This window comes from Hermetia illucens, chromosome 4 (assembly GCF_905115235.1).
Source record: "Hermetia illucens chromosome 4, iHerIll2.2.curated.20191125, whole genome shotgun sequence".
Lineage (NCBI taxonomy): Eukaryota > Metazoa > Arthropoda > Insecta > Diptera > Stratiomyidae > Hermetia > Hermetia illucens.
Window position 1 is genome coordinate 110534228 of NC_051852.1, and position 22766 is coordinate 110556993.

Consider the following 22766-nt stretch of genomic DNA (forward strand, 5'->3'; position numbering starts at 1 on the left):
ACCAGTATATACCTACGAGTGATAAAAATAAAAACCCGTCGAAACTAAATTGATGCTTTTTTTCGTAGTTTAATATACAACTTATTTCAGAGGGGCAGAATACTATTCGGCCGTACTGAAGCGTTTTTGTGAAAGAATCGATCATAAAAGACCGTCAATTTTACAGGATAATGTGTCATACCTTGGCTATTCAGGATTTCAATATAAAAAGGTAACTACAAGATTAGGAAATTTGTTTTTTTTTCAATTTCTTCCTAATTTTATTTTTTAACGCTATTTTTGCATATCTCTTAAACGCACTTAAGGTACATTGTTATATGATACGTGTAAAGGCACTTCAAATTCAACATGTTTGATGGGGAAATGAAGTTATATAATTACAGAAGTAGAAACAAGGGAACTTTCTTCCCATAGAGTATCGTCACTTTTAGAACAAACATCATGTAAGACAAATTTCAGCTTAAAAAAAATCACTTCCGTCTAATGTGGTTGACGTTTTTATATTTAAATTATTAAGTTTAATAGAGTCCTCTAAGGGGGTGTTTTCATGTGACGGCCCTTTTTCAGTTTTTTTTTTGAATTTTACTATGAGAAAAATACTTAATAGTTCTCAATGCGTTTTTTAAAAAAAATTTTATTAATCCTTGAAGTAAAAAAAAAGTAATATTTTGCGAAGAGAGGCCTTCCAAAAAACGGTATTTTGGTTCGTATGAAATGTCAAATATAGTTGGCCCGGGAACATTTTTTTTAATCTATAGTTTTGTGGTTATCGTCCGACAACTCTATAAATGTTTATCATAACAATTTTTAAAATAGCGAAGCCAACCAAAAAAAATTATGAATAGCCCTTTTTCCGATTTTAAAAACTGGAAAACAATTGTTATTCATTATGGGGGCTAAACTGCAGTCGCACAAAAAAGTCACACGAGAACATTCCCTTAAAATACGTAATATTACTTTAAAATGAAAACATCGAGTTTATGTTTGGAAATTTAGAAGAAGCTTTCTCTATACAACGTGGCTCAGTACATAGACCCGTTCCATAGAGGATATAGGAAAAAGAAGAAAGACTGACGGTTTCGTTCAGGGCGAAGGCAACTCATCAGACGGTGCCTCACCTCTGTCTTGGGAACAGCGTGACCGATAGTGAAACCGATTTAAAACGCTCCTTTATATAATTGCTAAAACATGAGAAGGGTGCAAATTATATCCAAGTTTAAGCCGCCATTATTTTGAGCCTTAGATAAGCTAAATCTAGATTTTTGTTTGGGATATGAGGGATCCTAAGTCCACATCCACTTGATGTTAGTCCGGGTCCAACATCATCAAGTGGATGTGGAGTTAGGATCCCTCATATCCCAAACAAAAAGGGGTTATAAGCTTTTTCTAGACATATCAATTAAATTTATTGAGAAAAAAATAGTGGTGATAAAATCCTCACAAATTATTGAAAATGATATTATCATTTGAAATGAATAAAATAAAAATGAAGAAACACGTGGCGGCACAACATCATCGCCAAGTCGACTCACTGCGCGCTTATTTTTACAACAAAAAGCAGGCAACTCCCTTGCATGCGGCTGTGTAAGGCAGACTTTGGGCTGACTCCACTTAGTGGGGTGAAGTCGGACCAAGAGCGGATCGATGAATGGAAGTCGAAGGCAATACACGGTAAACACGTTAATTGTCTTTGGCAGCCATTTGTCGATTTGCATTTGCCGAACAGATGGCTGTTGCTGAGGAGCTCTTTGCTGAGACGGAGGGGTTCATGTGTGCCATTCAGGACGGCGTTGTCGCCACCCGAGCTTATAAAAAGCTCATCATGAAAGAACGGGTGGAGAACGACCAGTGCAGAATGTGTGGTTTGGCGTTAGACACGTTGGACCAACTCATTTCTGGCTGTACTGTTATGGCACCGGTTCAATACATCACCAGGCATAATGCTGTATGTAAGGTTATCCATCAAAACCTTGCATACAAGCATGGGCTGATCACGGGAACATGTCCGGTTTACCGATATGAGCCGCAAGCATGTATTCAAGTTCTGTGTATTCTTCTGTGCAAATTCTGACTGATCGCCATACTGCACACAGCAAGCCTGACGTACTGTTAGTTGACAAGACAGGTCGCTCCGCGTATATTATTGATGATGCTATCCCCCATAATAGCAACATTGAACGGAAATACGTGGAGAAGAAGGTGAACTATCAGCCATTGGCTCGGGAAATCAAAGAAATTTGGCGTCTTGAGCGGGTGGTTGTAGTTCCCATAATATTGTCAGCTACAGATATTATACCTTAATCCCTCATGGTTTCCCTTGATGTCCTGGGACTTTCGCACAGTCTGGTTCAAACCATGCAGAAGTACACCATTCTGCATACGTGCTCGATGTTGCGGGGAGTAGTCGACGGATTCTCCCACCGACCTACCACCACCAGCGCCCCTTTATTTTTTAAGTAGGTAGGATCGTCCGAACCTAAATGCTTGGCGCTTAGTGCTAGTATTAGGTCAAATCCGGCATCTGCCGAGATTGTGATAACTAGAAAACAAAAGTCTAATATGACTCTAAGTATGTTTTTTGCATTATATTATTATATTCAACTAGCTTAACCACATTGAAGTAGGATCATTTCTAAGATGAGTGTAAAAAGTGGATACCTCGATATAAAAAAAAAACTGAAACTAAGAAATAACAATACACTGAAAGAAATTTTAAGAACCAAAAAGTAGACTCATACGGAGATTATGATAAAATCGACATATTTTTAAGTTCCCAATATAACGAGCAGTTACTCCTTTAGCAACTTACGAAAGTCTAGAAAAGCTGCCACTGAAAGCGGGCAAAATATGATTTATTTATGTAGAAATCGTATTTTTTCACTGCAAGTGATGTTGTCAGAGGTAGAAACAAGTTGACTGAGTTTATATGAACTTTATCCTTTTTCATAATTATATAAAAAAATTCAATTTGATTCATAAAAATACTCTGCAGATTAATTCATTGAAGTTGACTATAGGTTATATTATAATTTCCCTAAATTACTATAAAATGGTCTTTCGTAATACTTTGATTATAAAAATAATGAGTAACCTTCAAATATCACCTCAAAAGATGATATTTGAGGTCGGCTTTCCGCGGAACATATTTATTTGGACTGTTTTTGATGACAAATTAAAGTTTGGTGACCAAATACTTCGAATCTGAAGTTATTAGCACATCTTTGAAACTGAATAAAATTTAATGATCCTCAGTCCAATTTCCATTGCACTAAGCACAGATTATGTAAACAATTTCAGGGGAAAATAATATATTAATGGGTTAAATAATTCTACAATGTAATCGAGTTTTTGTACTGATTTTTCCAATATTCTCTTACGAATCTTTTGATATATGAATTGCATTAGTTTTTCGAACCATAGCATATCAGTCGAAGTAAATATCAACTTGATTTTACAAAATCATAGAAATGGACCTCAAGGATTACCAGCAACTGGACTATACTCAACAAATTAGCTATATTCTGTCTACACTTGCGGAAGGTAATCTAGCTTCAAAGCAATACTAACTCGAAATCCCTATTTCGAACGATCTCGTTTATGAGCTAATAAACCATTTTTACGGTCCTGTAACCCCCTCTTCTTTGGCCAAAAGTAAGCCAAAAGTATATTCGAATTGAGAATTGTCTAGATTGGATTTAAAGGATGATAAATTTCTCTAGTACGATTTAACTTGAAAGGTTGAAAGTATATCTTTTGAGCCGGGGATATAAAAACAGATATTAGCACACTTGCAAAAGTGTAATTCTCTTGCATTAGTTTCCTGCAGAATTTTCCCGACTTGTTTATTATTAAAAAAATTATCGAACTGTTATTATTTTCACGGCTTCCTTCTCGACTTTATATATGCTATCTAATTTCTTTCTGTTGAAAACGTAGTAGCATCGCGCACGTTATCTTTGTTTACAATTTTATAATCAATCCAATCAATCAGAAAAGTTAATAGTTTGGTCAATAGATTATTGATGTTTTTTCCTCATATTTGAATTTGATTTGTAATGATAATAAACATTCCAAAAAAGATAATAAATCATATCTTCACTTAGTTACACTCTTCATACATAAGTAATTTTGTGTGTTGTGGTCATATACGCGAGACCCGCGAAAATTTTGGAAAGACTATACTAGCGAAAATGTATCACCTGGTAAAGTGATACTTTCAAACTTATTTTCGAGAGATAAATGAAAAGGCTCCGATCAGCCACTTGGTGTCCAATAACCAACGCAAATACCAATAACAATAAGCAAGACAAAACTGTCTGGGAAAGGCAAGACCTTTATACACAGATATCTCTCTCATTGTTGGAAGAAAAAAGAGAAGGTGAAATATCGACAAAATAAGAAATTAACATTGTGAAAACAAAAAAGCAACAAACCTTACATCGGTTTGTTTCACTATAAGAACAAGGAATAGTAGAAGACCCGATAAAATCTACAGAAATGAATCACTGTAAAAAAGCAATAGGCTGCAATTTACACAGTTTCAATAGCAAAAAAATAGTATATCATTTGCAAAAAATAGGTATCAGACCTATTGAAATTATGGTATGAACCAACGTATTCCATCATACAAATTGGGAATAAACACAACGTCCCCGTACTTGAACAAAACATATTTGCTGCTTACCTAAAGAAAGCAGAAGGTCCTTTTCAAGAAACAGAAAGTCCAATGCTTTGGCAAATTATACACAAACTTTCCCTTTTATATTAATTTACTGAAAATATCAAACTTAAACGAACTCGCAGTTTGACAGCTGCCCATAATCTGATTAGCTGTTTTGTCGGTTATAGTGGCACATTTTCTAGGTAATCAGGTGTCATGATTCCCCGTACATCCTATAAGATGGATTAACTTTAACCGCAAAGGCCGAAATCTTACGGTCGCTTGCAAGTCATCGACAGTTGTTTCGTCTACGGACGAAAGTCATGGATTTATGTAGATCTCATCCAAGGTCAAAAATCGCCAAAAATGTTCGTAGCCTTAAATTTACCCTTAAAATGTTAATTTACTTTGTCTTTGTTAATAAGTTCATAGTCTCGGTAACCAAAGTATAGCTTTTATATGTGAAGTTCGTTGGTAATAGTTCTTTGTGTGGCTATATAAGGTCCTCAGATAGTTCTATGATCAGCTACGACCCGACGTTCAATATTTTTAAGTTATTCTCTTCATGAATCCATGTGCGGCATAAGGAAAAGGGGTGTTACTACATTTTTTCCCAACAGCTAGCATTCAAATGATCTTCGCTTCCACTTTTCGAATTTACATTGCATAACTCAAAGTAATTATGATATAAACAATATAATAACAGTATCAGACTATAGGAAGTAGTGACGAGCATTCAATTGCAAGTTTATTATTTAGACTTCTATTGATTAAGAATGACTACATCGATTTATGACAGGGATAACTTAGGGAAGTCGCATCAAGCGTGAGAATATTTTAGAAAAGAACATTTAAAAATTCCATAATGGAAGGTACGAATAAACAATAAAAGTCTGAATCAACCCTTACTGAAAGGAGGAACTCAATTCTAAAGATATAAACAGAAAAATAGAAAACACAACAAAACGGAGACCAAAAACTGATGCAAACAAACAAAAAATGACAGGCAAAATAACAAAAAAGTTGCAATCTTATCTTTTTTTTTTGAATTTATCGAAAAAGAAGCATCGTCATATTCATCATCATATTTTTTAGATATGTACAAAGTTTCAAGTCGTTCGCTTGAATAGTTTTCACGCTATCGTGTACGCTAATTTCGGAACTGTTGTTTTGAGATAAACGAATTTTAAGTTTTGACTGCCTCTAGAAGACAGAAACGCATCTGATGCATTTTGAAATAAAGAATCAATGCGGAGACTTCGTTCTATTTTTAAAAGTGTACATTACGTGTGGGACGTTTCAGAAAAAAATACCGAACGCCTTGGATATGTTTGTTGTATACAATTTAATTTAAGGGCTTTGTTACTTAGTTAAGGAAACTGATTTGCTGCTCGGCCAGTTATTGAACTCCATGTCTCCTTAATTCCTCCTCTGCTACGCAATCATATATAATTCATACAACGAGTGCTCAGTTCCGCTTGAATCTATTGACGTATCATACATATGAAAATTTTTTCAAGTTTTTGGATTGAATAAGAGGCCTATGTGTAAACGTAGTACAGACAATTTTTCTGAAGGCATTGCTTTAAGAATTTCTATTATTATAGAAAATACTAATAAACTGACTTTGAAAAGATTATTTAGAAAAAGGATCTATCCGAATTTAACGATTTTCCGTACGCTATCATGTTTATGGTCCTCATACTTTATATAAAGTAACGTGCAAAAAAGTATATCAAAAGGGAACAAATGTACAACTAAAAAGGGTGATGAACTAGTAAACGAATATGGAAATGGTGAATATGCCCCGAGCAAAGTTTTAAAAGAATTGAAATTCTTTCGATTGCTTATTGAGAAAACATTGAATAAACTGACGTAGGCAGACGGTATTTTTTGCCAATTGATTACCAAACCTACGACTAATCCATTTGAATTTTAATAATTTCTACTATATACACTTTTCCTCAAATCTTCAGATATTCGATTGTTTAACAAGATTGGTAACGTTTAGTGGAGATCCTAGTATGTATATGGAAACAAATCCTTATAAACAAATGTAATCATTAGTGGCATTCACAACCAACTTCAATAAAATAACAAAGTGGTAATCATTAATAAAATTAAAAAAGAAAAAATAATTTGACCTTAAGCCAGCAAGTTGTGACCACCGTGACAATGGAAATCAAGTAAGGTGGATCACAACATTACCCAAAATGTAACAGATACTATTCATTTTTGAACGAATACGCATTGCTACACGATTTTCCTTTACACTGTTCACCTGTATAGTTATCTCCTATGTATGGTATGGAAATTTCACATTTTTTCACATTAACGGCGCCTATGACAATTTGAAAGTTAACCTCGAAACATTGAAAAAAAATTTATAAATATCAATTATGCAAAAGAATGGATTTTTGGCAGTGGGTAGATGCTACATACTGTTCTTAATAGGTTATATTCCATGTCCGAGTTATTTATGAGTTAAAAGCAAAAATAGCATTTACAGAACAGTGGAACCAAATTGAAAAAATTGCATTTAACAAACACAGGGGCCACAGGTTGACTTTGAGATGTTATATCATTTCTTCTGCCCATAGATTTCTGCTAGTTATTTTTTCTATTGGAAGATCAATTGACTGCATCCGCCAAATCGTAACTGAATCCTGATTATAATTTTGTGAAATCGGTGTTTTACTGAAATTCCCACTCTAAAGGTGTATGTGCGCTGACAGAGGATAATTTAGTATAGTTGAAAATGTCGCGAACATCGATCTTATCCTCTGTGCTTTGATAAACGTTAGGACGGTCTTCTCAATTTATAAAATTTTAAGTCTCATTATTGCAGTGAACATATGTAAGGTTTCATTAATTCATTACCGCTTCACCAGATACGCCACCGCCGTGGAGCGGAATTTCATAAAATATTTTGATTTACATTGAACCCCATTTCGGCTGTTTTTCGTTCCAGGAATTGGAGAATATCCTATATGCAATATTTAGCAAATTCGAGGCTAATTAGCAAAGTTCTTATGCTTCTCTTCCAGATTGTTCTAATTAAATTTTATAGATGCTCATATAAAATGCCACCTTTATACTTCAAGGGTCTTATTATTCCACCATAAATGCAATCTGCTATAACGTTTTCGTTCACTAAATGGCACGACTACCTTTATGTTTCCTGAGTTGATCAATATGTTATTGGATATTTATTCTTTCTGGGGGAAGATTTCTGTTTGACTAGAATTTAATATTTCGACAAAGGTTTTCCTACAATTTTAAACTAATTTTCCCCTAATTTAATATTGAATTTCAGTTACTGTCGAAGCAGATCTTAGACCGTAATGTTTACTGTTCCAATAAAATTTCTTAACTTTATTATTAGCTTTTCTCTATGAGGTCTGGACAACTTACAGATTCGAGCACTAGGCTGTCGCAATGAAAGGTTGCGATTCAAATTTCACTGGTGACTGGGATTACTACCGTGACTGGATGTCACATACCAGTCGATTCAGTTGTGAATGAATACCTGAGTCAAATCAGGGTAATAATCACGGATGAGCACAATGTTGCCTACACTGCCGCCTACAGGATTTCATCAGAAAAATTCTTTTCACTACATGCTTTTCATTTAATCCCGTTATCATGCCAGTTGTTAGCAATTGTCTCTTTATTTTAGTTTCCTCAATGAACCTCAAATCTTAAAAGAAACAGGATATTTTCACGTTTGCATGTACAATGCGTGTACGTTTACTTTGGATTTGATGTTTTTAGAAAAGAGTTGAAGCATTAATGTTTACTGTAATATTGTCCACTCAATACTAGAAAGTATGTGTGCTGTTTATGATTACGTAATAAAGAAGACGCTGCAAGAAGAAGAAAGTTTGAATGGGCAACGAAATCTGTTTGTGATGGTCTTCCTAAGACAAAGATTTTTTTGTACTTGAGATTATATCTTTAATTGGAAGGTACAATGCTTGGCACGAAGACCATGCAACACATTTTAAAGTTTTTCACGAAAGCAAATGACGTAATTGAAACTTAACTTCAAAAAGTGAACATACTACATCGGCGATATTGACACCAAAACTTTCAAAATTTGTTTGAAGCCCTACGACGACTATTCCTTCGCGACGATTTGGTTTTTCGCTAACATCCAAATTCCGTTTAGGAAATGCGGAAAGAGATATGGAGTATTTATTACAACATAATGCAATGCATAATGCAAGATTATGCTTAACTCCAACGCTGGAACCCTGAGTGAATCGATTCAAGATGTAACTGAGTTACTCAATTCCCCCAAAAATATTGTAATATACTATTATTAACTTAATTTAAGCAGATCTGGATATGAAAAGAGTATTTTAAGGCCTTGACACCATACAGACGAAGTTTCATGATTTTCTTTTCAGTTTCCGAGAATGATTCCATTAAAGAAATCGTCACTTTCGATTCCTCCCACTCCCCGCCTTTCTAACAAATGTCAAAACTAAGACTGGCAGAATCAGATAATCAGGACCTTTCATTTGATACCCAACATGACTATATTCGGTGAGGACAAATTTTACACCCCCATTTTGGAGCTCTCCCCCCCTTAATCACAACCTAGAGAGATGTTACTCACCGCATGTCTGGGCGTTCACAGTTCACCTTATCATCAAATTTCGTGTCAATCGGTACAGCCGTTTCCGAGAAAAGTGCGCGCGACCGAGATAATATGCAAACAAAACCTTAAAAATGGTTTCTTAGTAAACAGCTTAATACAAAATAAAACTTCATTTCCTCGCAAGTCACGTCACGATTAGGATTTTCCAGTCACAGACCAATTTCGATACGAAAATAAAAAATAGAATTGTCTAGATATATATCCTCATCCAATTGCTTTTAACAATTTGATGGTGGATTTTGGTAGAATAACCCAAAATAAATCGAAAATAAATATAAGTTTTCAATATATGGGTTAATTTGGAGATATTGAAGGTTGATATTTTATCAAATATACTTCGTTGCTTTGAATGTCTAGAAAAAATTTTATACATATATTGTTATTGTAAACTTTGGGTTCAGTTTGTATGTTTTATTATAATTTATAATTTTTATCTAATAAAAAAATTGATGATTCATTTTTTAGTTTACAATTTTCAAGATATAAGAGTGTTTAAGGGGGAGGGTTGCAAATTGGTTGATTCTTGCATGCCATGTCGATATTGCCGTGCCATTTTTATTCCTCATTACAACAATAATTATTCTAAAAAAGCGCTTCAAAGATAAGAAGTTAATGGTCACATACTTTCCATTTGAGGTTCGATTCAGCTCAGTAATTTTTTAATGAAAATTTTAAAAAGTAAAACAGTAAAGAAATAGCACTTGAATAGCACGTTTTTTTTAACCTATATTAGTTAACTTTTAATGCATTGGAGAAAACTTATTATTGTTCGTTTTGAGAATTTATTGTTTAAAATGAAATTTTAAATGAATTTGAATTGAAATCAGCAATGCTAATAATGAGCTAGAGTTCCCTGTTTGAAATAGCTTCGTAAAATCCTAATAGACCTAATAGTCATACAACCTACCGATGTAATTAAGGGAAATGATAACCCACGTTCGTTGGATGGTTTCAATTAGTTCAGTTTTTACCAGATTCATAAAATTCTCTGCCCAGCCATTCCCAAACTTTTTAATCATGTTTAGGTCCGGCGAGTACGATGACCAGTTCAAAAGAGTAACATTTTTGGATTCAACAAAGAACTTTACTACCCGTGCATCTTTTGGCGGATTGCGGTGTTGGAAACTCCGTGGAACCAGTCAAAAGAGGTTTTGCAGTGACGCAAGGCTGCTTGATATAATTTACCATTCATAGTTATCTTAAAAAAATGGAATTCACAAGTGCCATAATAGAATATGGTTTTACAAACCATTGTGCTCCCTACCCGACTGCAAAAGATCCAACTGGTAAGTCACCTTCGTCAAATCATGAAAATAAAAATTATAGCCAACAGGTCCTTCTAAATTATCTTTTTCACATCAGAGAAAACAACTCGGTGTCACTCTTTGGTCCATAACATTTTAGCACCGCAAAAAGTCAACCGAGCTTGTTTACGAACACGGTTAAGCGGTGAGTTTTTTCCTAATTAAGGTGGATTAAGGTGTTGAGTTTTAAAAATAGTACGCCGTTACCGTTACTATATCAAATCAACAAAATGTTTTTAAAATACTCAAAACTAAAAATTATAATGTTCCTACACCGCGTATGTGAAGCTTAATGTTTATGTTTTATGTTTTTTAAGTAAATTAAAAAGAAATTGGCGAAAAAAGGTAACGGTAAATTTCCGAAGCACAATTTTGTTTTCGGAGATATCACCTAAGAATACCACAAAAAAAAAAAAAACAGAATAACAAATACAGCAAAGTCATAAGAATACTGACATGGAAACAAAAAACAATAAACAACTTAGTTTGCTATTCAAGTGAAACGAAATGTACATTGATCATTTACCCGGACTAAAAACAAATAAATAAACTCAAGGAATACTTCATGTGAATATAATTTTGCAACTACCATAGATCAATTTGAAACCATTTCGAATTTACTCTAAATATATAATTGCGTTCCTTTCTATTATAATTGTCAACCCTGTATATAGGAAGAACGTCCTACCCAATCATTAAAATCTAAATAAGTTTTTATGAAAAAAACCTTTAAAATAGCAGTTGATGTGAAAAGTCACGGGCAAGTTAGAAATCGATTATCATCAACGACGCGACAACCGGTATCCGGTCTAGGCCTGCCTTAATTAGGAACTCCAGACATCCCGGTTTTGCGCCGAGGTCCATCAATTCGATATCCCTAAAAGCTGTCTGACGTCCTGACCTACGCCATCGCTCCATCTCAGGCAGGGTCTGCCTCGTCTTCCTTTTCTACCGTAGATATTGCCCTTATAGACTTTCCGGGCCGTCCACCGCAACCTGTTGAGCCAGATTTTATCCACTACCAGACGGTCGTGGTATCGCTCATAGATTTCGTCGTTAAATAGGCTACGGAATCGTCCATCCTCATGTAGGGAGCCAAAAATTCTTCGGAGGAGTCTTCTCTCGAACGCAGCCAAGAGTTCGCATTTTTTCTTGCTAAGAACCAAGTCTCCGAGGAATACCCGAGGACTGGCAAGATCATTGTCTTGTACAGTAAGAGCTTTGACCCTATAGTGAGACGTTTCGAGCGGAACAGTTTTTGTAAGTTTATAGGCTTTAAATTGAGGCAACATAACCAGTACTTATAACCTCATTTGCTATTTTTTTAGTATAAATAATTTATCAGGATAAACTGATGGAATTTACTTGTCCAAAATGCACAGTTGCATTCCTTGATGTTAAAATTACAAAAGAAATACCGAATTTCCGTGGAGGAGAGAGATGTTCAAACAAAAACTTGTCGCCATACCAAACAGATTAGTTCTTGACAAAATAGAAGAATAAAAAAATCCTGATAGTGATCGTATTCTTGACTTGAACAGTGTGGATGCATTTACGAAACTGTGGAACGCTCACACAACTTTTTTACGTCCTTCTGCTGCTCGCAGATAAAATGCGGAGCGCATTCCGAAGAGTTGACATTTTAAAAACAATTAAATTATAGACGTAAAACAGAGCACCGTGCGGGGTCAGAAGGCCTTGCGAACCTTTGAAAGAAGTATGTGGTGCAGATTTTGGGTGAAGAAAATAGCGAGAAAAAACAAAAAATCGGAGAGCCGGAAAGATGTGAGGAAAATGTGCAAATAAATAAGAAAAATTGCTCATTTTTACAGTCTGATGCAATTATCAATTGCAATTGATGAAATGGCGATAACAAAATATATATATATATTGCTGGAATCAACTTCCCCAAGCTGATAATAACATAATCTTAAGAGTACTTTCTGTTTCTGTATTTTTTCAAAAACCGTTTTTCCTTTCTTACATATTTCATTTCCTTTTGCTTTCAAGAATCACTTTCTACAATTTTATAAGAAACTTCCCAATGAAAAAAGGGTACAACTATTTTTAGCAAGGGTACCTACGCATGGGTAGAAACCGGTTTGTATTCAAAGCCCAGCACGACGCGCTAGCTTCTTCTCACCCCATAAACAGCTTGTATATTCATGGATGTTAGATAGCTCAGCAGTTGCTAGTAACAGTTGTGAAGAACCATGTGCTCAATTTTATTGCAAATTAGTAAAAAATTGCATTGAAAACGTTGTAAATATGTTTCAAATCGATGCTCTTTAAAAATAATAAGGTTTTGTTTCACACAAAACCTTTAAAAAAAGCCGCGCAAAAATGTGTAAATAGCAGCCTAGACTGCAGCTGACGTTTTCTTTAAATAATCAAGAACATATATCTCTAACAACAATGGACCTAACTCGAATCAAAATTGGTCCAACTGCAACGGCTTGGTCGGAGAAAATTGACGAAAGCCATTTCGCGCAGGCAAATAGGAGAGGCATCGAGCAATCAAAGAGGGATCGAATTTTGGAGAAAAAAAGCTTAGTAATATTTTAATAAAATAAAAAATTTACAAAATTTCGTTATTCAGACTGGTACGACGTTTTTCTCGGAATCTTAGATACAGGTTGTGGCTTTTCAAAAAAAAGTAGATTTTTGAACATCTTTTAAAAGAAATTTTATCAAATATGTCCTGTTAGATATGGCTTCAATGTGCTAACTTCCTCAAGCTAAAAAAAAACTTCCAAACATTTTGCAAGTAGCAACAAATACCCAAAAATTCCGTTTTTCACGGCCCAGAATCTTTGTTTCCATTATATAAATTTGCACGGCTGGGGTGTAGAGCAAGAATGCTAGTTTCTGTTCAATGAGCTATAAATAAAAAGGCATGACTTGCACATTGTTTATCATTGAATGGAGAGTATGTTAGCATTACAGTAATTTCATCTTTTAATGGAATTAACAGACAACTCAGTCTCAAATCCAAGAAAGACGAAAGCCCACTGCTCTGGACACAGACTACAAATCACCTGTAAACTATTCTAGAACAAATATGTTTGCATAATAAAAACCACAAGTCATACTTTGGTGTGACAGGCAAAAATGAACGACGAACCAAATGAATCACATTCAACTCATGTTTTTAAACTCAATCATTTGTAGCACAACTTTTTGACTCGCGTTCCTTTTCATTAGCAAAGTTTCAAAAAACTCATAAATATTTTATAATTAGGAGACTCTTCATATTCAGAGAGGATTCACTTCCCGCGCGAAACTTTCGTCCAAACAAATCGTCTTTTCGCACATCAACTTGCTTTTTTCATTCGCTTCACTGATTCTTTACGAACGCATTGAACAGGCCATCATACTTTCAGAGACATTTTCAGATCACTTTCACTACGCGTACACAGTCCATATCTTAGATGCATAAGGGCGGCTGATTATCATGCAGAACACTTGCACATTTATTACCTCCGCGATCGACACCGACAGTCGTTTGCAAAGTGCGGTTCCGATTGCGTGGCAGAGGAGCGTTTTCGGCGGCCAGTGGAATCAGAAAGACTCAGCAACGACAGAGGACAAATAAAACATTTTGCACTTGCCTTAATCCTAGAGTCTCGAGCACCTACAATTCGCAATTCGTAAAATTCAAATGAAAAACCACCGCGCAACAAACCAAATTTGTTTATCAACAGACATTCCCGAAAAGGGTCAATAAACTTCCCGTGTCGTGCAGTCAATGCTTGTTTTTATTGGGTAATTAGTCATGAATTATCAACAGTCAACCAAAAAGTATTGAACCGAGTGCTTGCTTGCGGGGGACACTGGGTGCCCCTCGGCAACTCAGTTGTGCCTGCATTGCTTTGCAAATTTCAAAGTGTTCGAATAAACTAAGGATACATTTTAAATTGCATTTAAAAGTAGAGTTTGAGAGTTTTTGTTTGTTTAGATACCTTCCAATAGTCGGCAATGTTGTTCGATTGTGTGATACGAGATCGACGCTGAAGCTTGATGTGGCGATGGCAAAGAGGTCGACGACAGGTCGCCAGCGGCCAGGGCGCCCGCTGCATTGGTAACACCGGCGCCCGCCGTTGACGCTGTCACAGTTGCTGCTGCTTGTACTGACATTTCTGGTTCTCGGCTTTCTTCGACGAGGGAGTTGTTTTTGGGCGATATTTCTGCTGCAATGGCTGCCGCTGAACTCATTCTATCGGCAGCGGAACTCGCACAGAAAACTCATTCGTACTGCACGCCGCACGCAGAGCCCTATGCTAGCGCGGAGCGTTCTTTCGTCGAAACTGAATCCCCAAAATCGAGCCCAATTTCCCTAGCGGATCGATTCCAGATAAATCGATATCACACTTTTCACCACCACGGCCACACAATCACGTATACAGTTATTTTTCCTCTGGCGAAAATGGAGACGATCTCCTCGCACTTACTTCACTCGACTTCGCACAACTAGTTCTAGCGACCTGTCTCGTTCGCCACGAACATTATTATGCAAAAGGAATATCACCAATTAGTATTCGTTCGCTGGCCGCTCGGCAGCCCATACAAAAAATCAAATTCCAAAATGCCTTGTGTCACCTCGCTGTAACAATTCCACTTTCGCATTGAGCGCAGATCGCAATTTCGCCCAGTTAGCACGCAGTTCTATTCACACGCTAGTGAAAACACCACTCGAGTATAATTTGAACACGAAAAACACCATGGAAATAATACCTTTCACCCAAAACCCGCGACTCAGCACAGAAAATAAAATCGCGTTTCTACCTTTCAATTCAATATGGATGCCATTCATGCCTTCATCAAAGCAAAAGGTGAGGAGCGAAACTCACCACTGGAAAGTGGTAACAAGAACACACCAACGACGTTAACGACTAATGTTGTGGATTGCCACAAATTGACAGTGGGATGTAGAAAGGTTGATGTTTTCGAGGGAAAGAGATGGTTGCCTGCGAGTGGTATTCAGAGCGAGATGCATTTGACACAGCTGCCTATATTGAAAAGGACTCTCGAGTGAACACTATCGTGAATAATTGGAATACTGGCGGGAAAATAAAACCTAAAAAGATTTTAGTTCTATTTTCATAATCAAAGTTTGGCAAAGTATAGTTTAATTAATAATTACACCACGAGTTTTGACCAACTTCCCCTGGAGTCACATAATAAATTAATGTTGATGCCGCTATCGACCTATTGAGACTGCAGATCCCGTTGCAAAATTGTAAATTAACTATGTTTTGGTTAAATTTGCTGATTGAAAGATAGTTTTTTCTCCAAGCGAAGGTTCTTCTTCTACAATGGCCCTAAAACGTGGAACGTGCCTAACGCTGCAGTTACAGTTCAAAGCGTATGTTGGCGTCAGGCATGTAAGCGAGTGTAGCCTGTAAATCGGTTGCCCTAAATGCACAGGTGTAGCTTAGGTCTAGCATGTAACTTTTGATATTAATTGTTTCATTTCACACGCTTACACACGCTCTAAACGGTAAACGGTTACATAGTTCGATCAAACGCTGCATCCTCCAATTCGAAAAATGTAGAAGAAAGGAACTCGTCCCATAGTTTAGTTTCTAGCTACGATTTCTGATTTCTAGTGTCAGGTTGAAAAGTATTCTCTTTATTTTGGCCCTGAGTCACTCTGAAAGGTATAAATGAACTCGCTTTGGATTCGTGCTTGGGGCCTGTACCTCCCCTGGTGGGTTTAGAAACTGGATCAGTTTCGGGAGGAATCCTGGTTGATCATCTATAATAAGCTGGGCAAGAATCCAGGAAAAGCTTGTAAAGGATGATGTAGGCATTGCGTTTACTGGTTAAATGTTAAGGGTGCACTTGGTTTAGACTGACACTTGTATATTGAGTTGTAAGGATGCTAATGAAAATCTCTGTCCTCTTATTTTCTGCTCTTTTCAGCGGAAGAACTAGGCAAGAAACATGAAAACGCTCTTCTGCCAAACTCTCTTTATTTTGTTCAACAAAAAATATCTTTTTGGATTTTAGACTTGAAACCTCATCGTTTCTGTTGTGAGAATATTTTTGTGGCTCCTCGAGTACTTGGTGGCAATCTCTGAGCTTTGGGACGTACAGAACAATTTTAATAGTTCCTCGGCATTCGAGAAACACTCCCATACACCAAGGGAGGATGAACTTGTACATACATATTTCAAAGTTCATAGTATCAACAATTTATATTCTCATTTCAACATTCGTAATACTACCTTTCAGTTTAACATTTTTATTATTTACGCAGAAGAAATAAATGAAGTCAAATATATTGAAAAGAAAAATAAGTCTAAAGTACGAAGTCTAGGACAGACTATTGTACTATAGATGTAAAGGAATTTATATAATCGCATGGATGGAATCGCTTTACAGTCTACGTTCTTATAAGACACCTTTTGAAACATTTTCCGATGTGAAAGCCGACCGAATCGAACGCAACCACAAAACAATATGATCCACTTGAACTTACAGTCCACCTGCATCCACTGTTACTTTTTCACCGGGTCGACGTCAAATAATTGGATTCCGATAATACCTCGGTGGGGACATTGCCGGTTCGCGAATTTATTATATTGTTGCAAATCTAGTAACAACAGTAAGTTGTCTGTGTTTTTCTAATTAACGGATTCAAAATGTTTTCCATCGGACGTAATCTCATGACAGTTGCAAGGTATGTTGTTTCTTTATTTCGAATTCTGTAGGCATTATCATGGCACATTGTTATGTAAACTGGTTCCAAAGATAACTAGCCCAGATTGTTCCCTTACTGTCGAGGAATATGCACTTTATATTGAATTCTGAAATATTTACGTAGAGATTGAGATTATAGGATAGGGCAGTAGGTAAAGGGGTAGTAGATAATAAGCAAGGAATTTCCGGGGTACTGATATTAATACATTGATTGTGACAATTTTCCTCTAACAGGTCTCTACGATGTCATCATTCCGCAGGTGAATCGGACCACCGGATTATCGGTATGAATTGAGTCTTCTTCCTAACTGTTTTCAACATTTTCCACAACGGGTAGTTGTTGTGTGATTGCATTGAATTCCCCAATGAAGTTCATCACTTACTGGCGAAACCTTGACTCCCTTATATCGTTCTCTGATTCGGTTAATATCCTCAACTGCCTTGTCGAAAATTTGATGGTGTGTTTGGTGTAGTTTTTGTTTGGCTTGCGATATCTGTTTTCGGAAGGAGCGGTCTATGATTCTTGTAAACACAATGTAAAGTTGCTTCGTTTCCCTTCTAGTAAAGGTCCGTCATGCCAATTATATTTCAAGCTGTTTGCGCTAGTATAAATGACAGAACAATATCGGAACCAAATTAAACCGATTAATACAGTCGGCTTGAAGAAAGACTATGCTTCCTATAAATGAGAAAACCGCCAACATAGAGGATAACTTTCAGATTAGAGTTCCATTGCGAATCCGTGCTGCCGACGAAGTAGCAATTATTAGTTGGGAATTGGAATGGCAAAGAAATCTCGCCATGTCAGCCCTTCGAACATCAGTGAAACAGTGAATCTGGCTGTCTATAATCTGTACTGCCTTTTTAAAACTTGATTTGACTCTAGGGAAACTGCAGCATCAGCGCAAGAGGGGGGAATCCTTGGACCTACTACGCATGATTAGTCTGGATGGCGGGAGATCGATCGTACAAATACAATGGAAATCAGAGTTGGGCAAAATCATAATCATGATTACGTTTGTGATTGCGATTATAATCAGAAACGTGCGCGATGTTGTGATTACACGATTGTAATCATAATCACGAGCCATGATAATTATTGCAATCATGAAATCGCAATGATAATCATGGAATCATATGAATCACCGTAGTTACCATTTAGAAGGATGATGTTTGTGCTCTGTGCAGGTGCTAACTGGTTTGCAAATATTTTAATTAACAATTTAGTAGACTAGATAAAATGGGCGGAGTAAGTAACAGTTGGTTTAGTTGTTGATTGAATTAATGGGCGCATGCGTTCGATAAGTATACAAATTGAAATTGGAACTGTTTTTAAGGTTTTGTGCTGATATGAGATAAAGCCGTTTTAAAAACAACTGAATTTCTGTTTCTGTCTTTGATGACTAATTAATTCGAAATGACTGAAACTAAAAACCTCTAGAATGGCACGATTTTGAGTTTATTTTAAAGAAGGATTTCATTGCGGAGGTGGATTCTTTGCTGGGATACTTTTATTCTTTAAGGTTGTGTGTGAATCCCTCTACATATAGCAAATGGCGCCATTTTGTGTTGAGTTTGTGGGAACTCGAAGTTTATCTTATTTCTGATACATAGAAGAGTGAGCGATCTATACATTGCATTGGTAATTGCTATTGATACTAAAAAATTGTTTTACGCGACCTTTCTCCCTAAGATACAAAATCAGGTAACATCTTTAGAGCAAGCAAAGTATGTGGATCCGTATGACTCAAATAGGAGCTATAGGATCTTATAAAAATGACTTAATTATTATTACATGACTATAATTGTAGTGATCATGACAACGAGATTCGACAATTCCATAGGTACACTCATTTGTCTGCCCAATGCCTGAGACAGACACAAACATATGTCTGACAGAGATTTGTCTGAAACGAATGTTTATTTGAAACAGACATTTGTCTGAAAGAGGCACAGACATTTGTCTGCCTGTTGTCTGAGGCAAACATTATGCAGAACACTGCCTCTCCGCCCTTGGAGGTTTGGCTTTGTCTTGTTGCAGAGGGACTTGTTTTCGTCCATGCTTACCTCGAAACCGAGAACCATTTGAGCAAGCTCTATATGTCGGTGAGATAACAAGTAGATGTGATTAGCGCAATGGAGATGGTTGAAAAAGACGTCATCGTTCATTCAATTTCATCACGTTTTCTGGTTAAGGGGGCATGAAGAGCGCATCGATAAGAGAAAAAACAGTACCGTTATCAAAATATGACACTATTGACTCCTCTTTAAATTAAAAATTTCTCTGAGGCCTTACATCGATGCACCATATCTCGCAACTTACCACGTCGAATTTCGAACGATGGGTTGAGTATTTTAATAAGCAACCAGAACACCGGCGACTTGGAGGTCCGATGAATGGAGGAATACTCTTATCAAAAATGAAAAAAGCCGTCCGTGTAATTCAGCGCTGGGAGTCGACCATATCAAACATCAACTTATGTTGAAGGCTTAGGGCATCGAATCAATGTCTGATGATTAGCCGTGAGGCATTATATTTTTCCCATACACAAGAAAGAAGATATCATCCGCTAACTTGTTATGTTGGATAGCAGCATAGCAGAACACCGTTAGTCCATACCAGTCGCAAATAAGTTTGCGGCCCTATGGCAGTCGACAGAAAAACTTAAGATCTGGCAATCCTCTTTGGCCGCCTATAATAGCATAATAATAATAATCGTTGGCGCAACAATCCACGTTGGATCAGGGCCTTGAAGTGTGTTAGAGCACTTCATTCAAGACCGTAACATTACACTAGGAGGCAATGTGGTCAGCATTGCGCTCGCCCGAGATTATTACCCTGATTTGACTCAGGTACACATTCACAGCTGAGTCAACTGGTATCCGACGTCAAATCACGATACAAATTCCACTGCCACCAGTGAAATTTGAATCGCGACCTTCCGTACGACAGCTTTGCGCTCTAACCACTCAGCTATCCGGACACTATAATAGCATAGGCAGAGTAAAATTTTGCATGCCTATCAGAGAATTCGGCATCCCGACAAAATTAATAAGACTGACGGAGAATTTCTCGTATCTAGTCGTTGAAAATCATGAAGTCTATTTCACCATACGAAAACTGTTTCACTCGAAATATCTGCATTCCTCGGAGAATTGAGTTGCTAGGAAGAAAAATAGCGAGTTCTTAGCCGAGGAGAATCCTCCAAACTGTTGGCCGCTACTAGAGAATGGACGATTCCTTTGCCTATATAACGAATTGATGAACCATATCCTGATTGTTTGTTCGTGGATAAAACCCGGCGTGGCGGACTCTGCCTAAGGTGGGGCAATGGCGCAAGGAAGGAGGCCAAACAACTACAAGGGATATATGTTTATTTAATTGGTGAGCATTGTAAAAAAAAACAGAATATTTGGAATTCATTTCGGCAATATTTTCCTTGCTTAGAGCGCTACAGAGAAATTCCCTATTAACGCTGTCTAAAGCCTTCGTTAAAAGGATGACGAGCATGTGCAGTAGGGATCTAAACTGCGTAAGGTGTAAGTGTCGTCAATGTCGTTTTCAAAGGATTATTTTGGCTATTACCTGTGCGATGCACTTTTCAGAATCATCCCCTTCTTTCACACCCTTCGAAAGAGTTCAGTCTCCCAGGATTTACGAATGAATGGAAGCAGCAACTGTAGAAAAGGGAGCTCACCCTCCAGAGTCCCACCACCTTACATTTATATTTTACTCGCCTTCTAGGACATGCGGGATGCAACAAAACTTAGTTTTTAAATTATTCTTACAGAAACTTTGCTCTATAAGTTACTTCATCTAACTGCCTAGAATCAAAATAAATAAAAACAGTAAATTTATTCCTAAAACAGGATATGCTATTTTATTTGTATATATGTATTTCGGGCAGCAGTTGCGCCCTTCCCCAGTACATAATCTATAACTGCCTTGCAAAATGTTAATTCTTGTTTACCAAGTGCATAATTGCCGAAGGTGCCCTAGAGGCAACACAAGATAAACTACACGAGCGAAAGCTTACTACACTTTCATTAACGAGTATAATGCTCAAGAGACAATTTCAGTTTTGGTCTAATCAGAATGTTACCTCTCAGATTATTTAGTCGGTGAAAACTGACTAATAAAAAAGGGGAGTTAATGATTAGAAGTAAATCAAAAGAGCTGTTAATCTCATATAGTCAAAAACATATTCACAAAGGTGTATTTTGTAATGGAAACAAGTTCGTTTTGTTTATCAATTTGTTTGGCTCAGTTAAAGTTAAAACTACGTAAATGACTCAGACCGCATTTATTCCCAATCAAAATAACCTTTTCAGAAATTCTGTAAATATTAATTTGAGGTTGTACAGGCACGTAACTGCTCGAGGAATGCTACACATAAATTATGTAGCGTGGTCGAGAATGGCAATAGAATACAATTAAAATCGTAATCATCAATTAATTTTTTCTAACGCAACTACGATGTTTTCATTATTCCTTCAGGCAACAAGCATTAGCAGCAGCCGGCACCAGATCAAAACACACATTGCCCCAATTACCATACGATTATGCTGCTCTGGAGCCAATTATTTGCCGTGAAATCATGGAGGTTGGTATTGCTAATTTATATTTTTAGAATTTATCAGCATTATTTATTATTCTAGCTTCATCATACAAAGCATCACCAAACTTATGTAAACAACCTGAATGCAGCTGAAGAGCAACTAGCTGAAGCCGTTGCCAAGAAAGATCCATCAAAAATAATTGCCTTGGGTGGCGCTTTGAAGTTCAACGGTGGCGGACATATCAATCACACAATTTTCTGGCAAAATTTGACTCCAAACCGCACTGATCCGTCAGCAGAGTTGAAAGAAGCCATCAATCAGAGCTTTGGATCTTTTGAGAATTTCAAGAAAGAACTAACAACTCTGACAGTTGCCATTCAAGGCTCTGGTTGGGGATGGTTGGGATACAACAAGAAATCTAAGCGTCTACAGTTGGCAGCTTGCGCTAATCAGGATCCTTTGGAAGCTACAACAGGTTTGTTTTGATGAGATTTAATTATTTGTCTTGCTATATGATTTATTTCTTTTAGGATTGGTTCCACTTTTTGGCATTGATGTTTGGGAACACGCTTACTACTTACAATATAAAAACGTACGGCCTTCATATGTTGAGGCAATTTATGAAATCGCCAACTGGAAGGATATCTCTGACAGGTTTCACTGCGCTAAGCAATAAATTGTAATGACAGTGAAAGGATACAAGGAAAATTGTTTAGGAATTATAACAGCTCCCTCTCTTGTTCGAAGTTGCGAAAAGAAACCGCGACTGCATTTGAGTTTCAAGAAAGCAAGAATAGGATCATTTAAAATGATGCATTTGAATTTTATACTATCCTGAGTGGTACACAGAAATACAAAAATAAAAAAAAAA

The 22766-nt window shown here is 36.7% G+C and overlaps 2 protein-coding genes and 1 long non-coding RNA gene across 3 annotated transcripts in view; 2 read left to right on the forward strand and 1 right to left on the reverse strand.

Annotated features, from left to right (window-relative positions):
* The window catches only part of LOC119655599, a 1510-nt gene extending 1022 nt beyond the window's left edge, over positions 1-488 (forward strand). The window contains exons 2-3 of the long non-coding RNA XR_005249927.1: positions 91-211; positions 306-488. This is a non-coding gene — a long non-coding RNA (uncharacterized LOC119655599). The remainder of the gene's footprint in view (positions 1-90; positions 212-305) is intronic.
* LOC119655597 (pre-mRNA-splicing regulator female-lethal(2)D) overlaps positions 1-15674 on the reverse strand; it is a 24743-nt gene extending 9069 nt beyond the window's left edge. Inside the window, exon 1 of the mRNA XM_038061554.1 lies at positions 14593-15674. Coding sequence (XP_037917482.1) covers positions 14593-14845 — 253 coding nt within the window. The 5' untranslated portion in view covers positions 14846-15674. The remainder of the gene's footprint in view (positions 1-14592) is intronic.
* Positions 15675-17129: 1455 nt separating this feature from the next.
* LOC119655657 (superoxide dismutase [Mn], mitochondrial) lies at positions 17130-22766 on the forward strand. The gene is made up of 4 exons (XM_038061641.1): positions 17130-17315; positions 21834-21939; positions 21995-22370; positions 22426-22766. The coding sequence occupies exons 1-4, from the start codon at positions 17278-17280 to the stop codon at positions 22569-22571; spliced, it is 666 nt and encodes a 221-aa protein (XP_037917569.1). The 5' UTR covers positions 17130-17277; the 3' UTR covers positions 22572-22766.

Excerpts from the sequence above, each read along its gene's own strand:
- LOC119655657 (XM_038061641.1), top strand. The coding sequence starts at position 17,278 with ATGTTTTCCATCGGACGTAATCTCATGACAGTTGCAAG. Across the intron at positions 17,316-21,833 it reads AATCTCATGACAGTTGCAAG|GCAACAAGCATTAGCAGCAG; the intron begins GTATGTTGTTTC and ends TTATTCCTTCAG. Across the intron at positions 22,371-22,425 it reads TCCTTTGGAAGCTACAACAG|GATTGGTTCCACTTTTTGGC; the intron begins GTTTGTTTTGAT and ends TATTTCTTTTAG.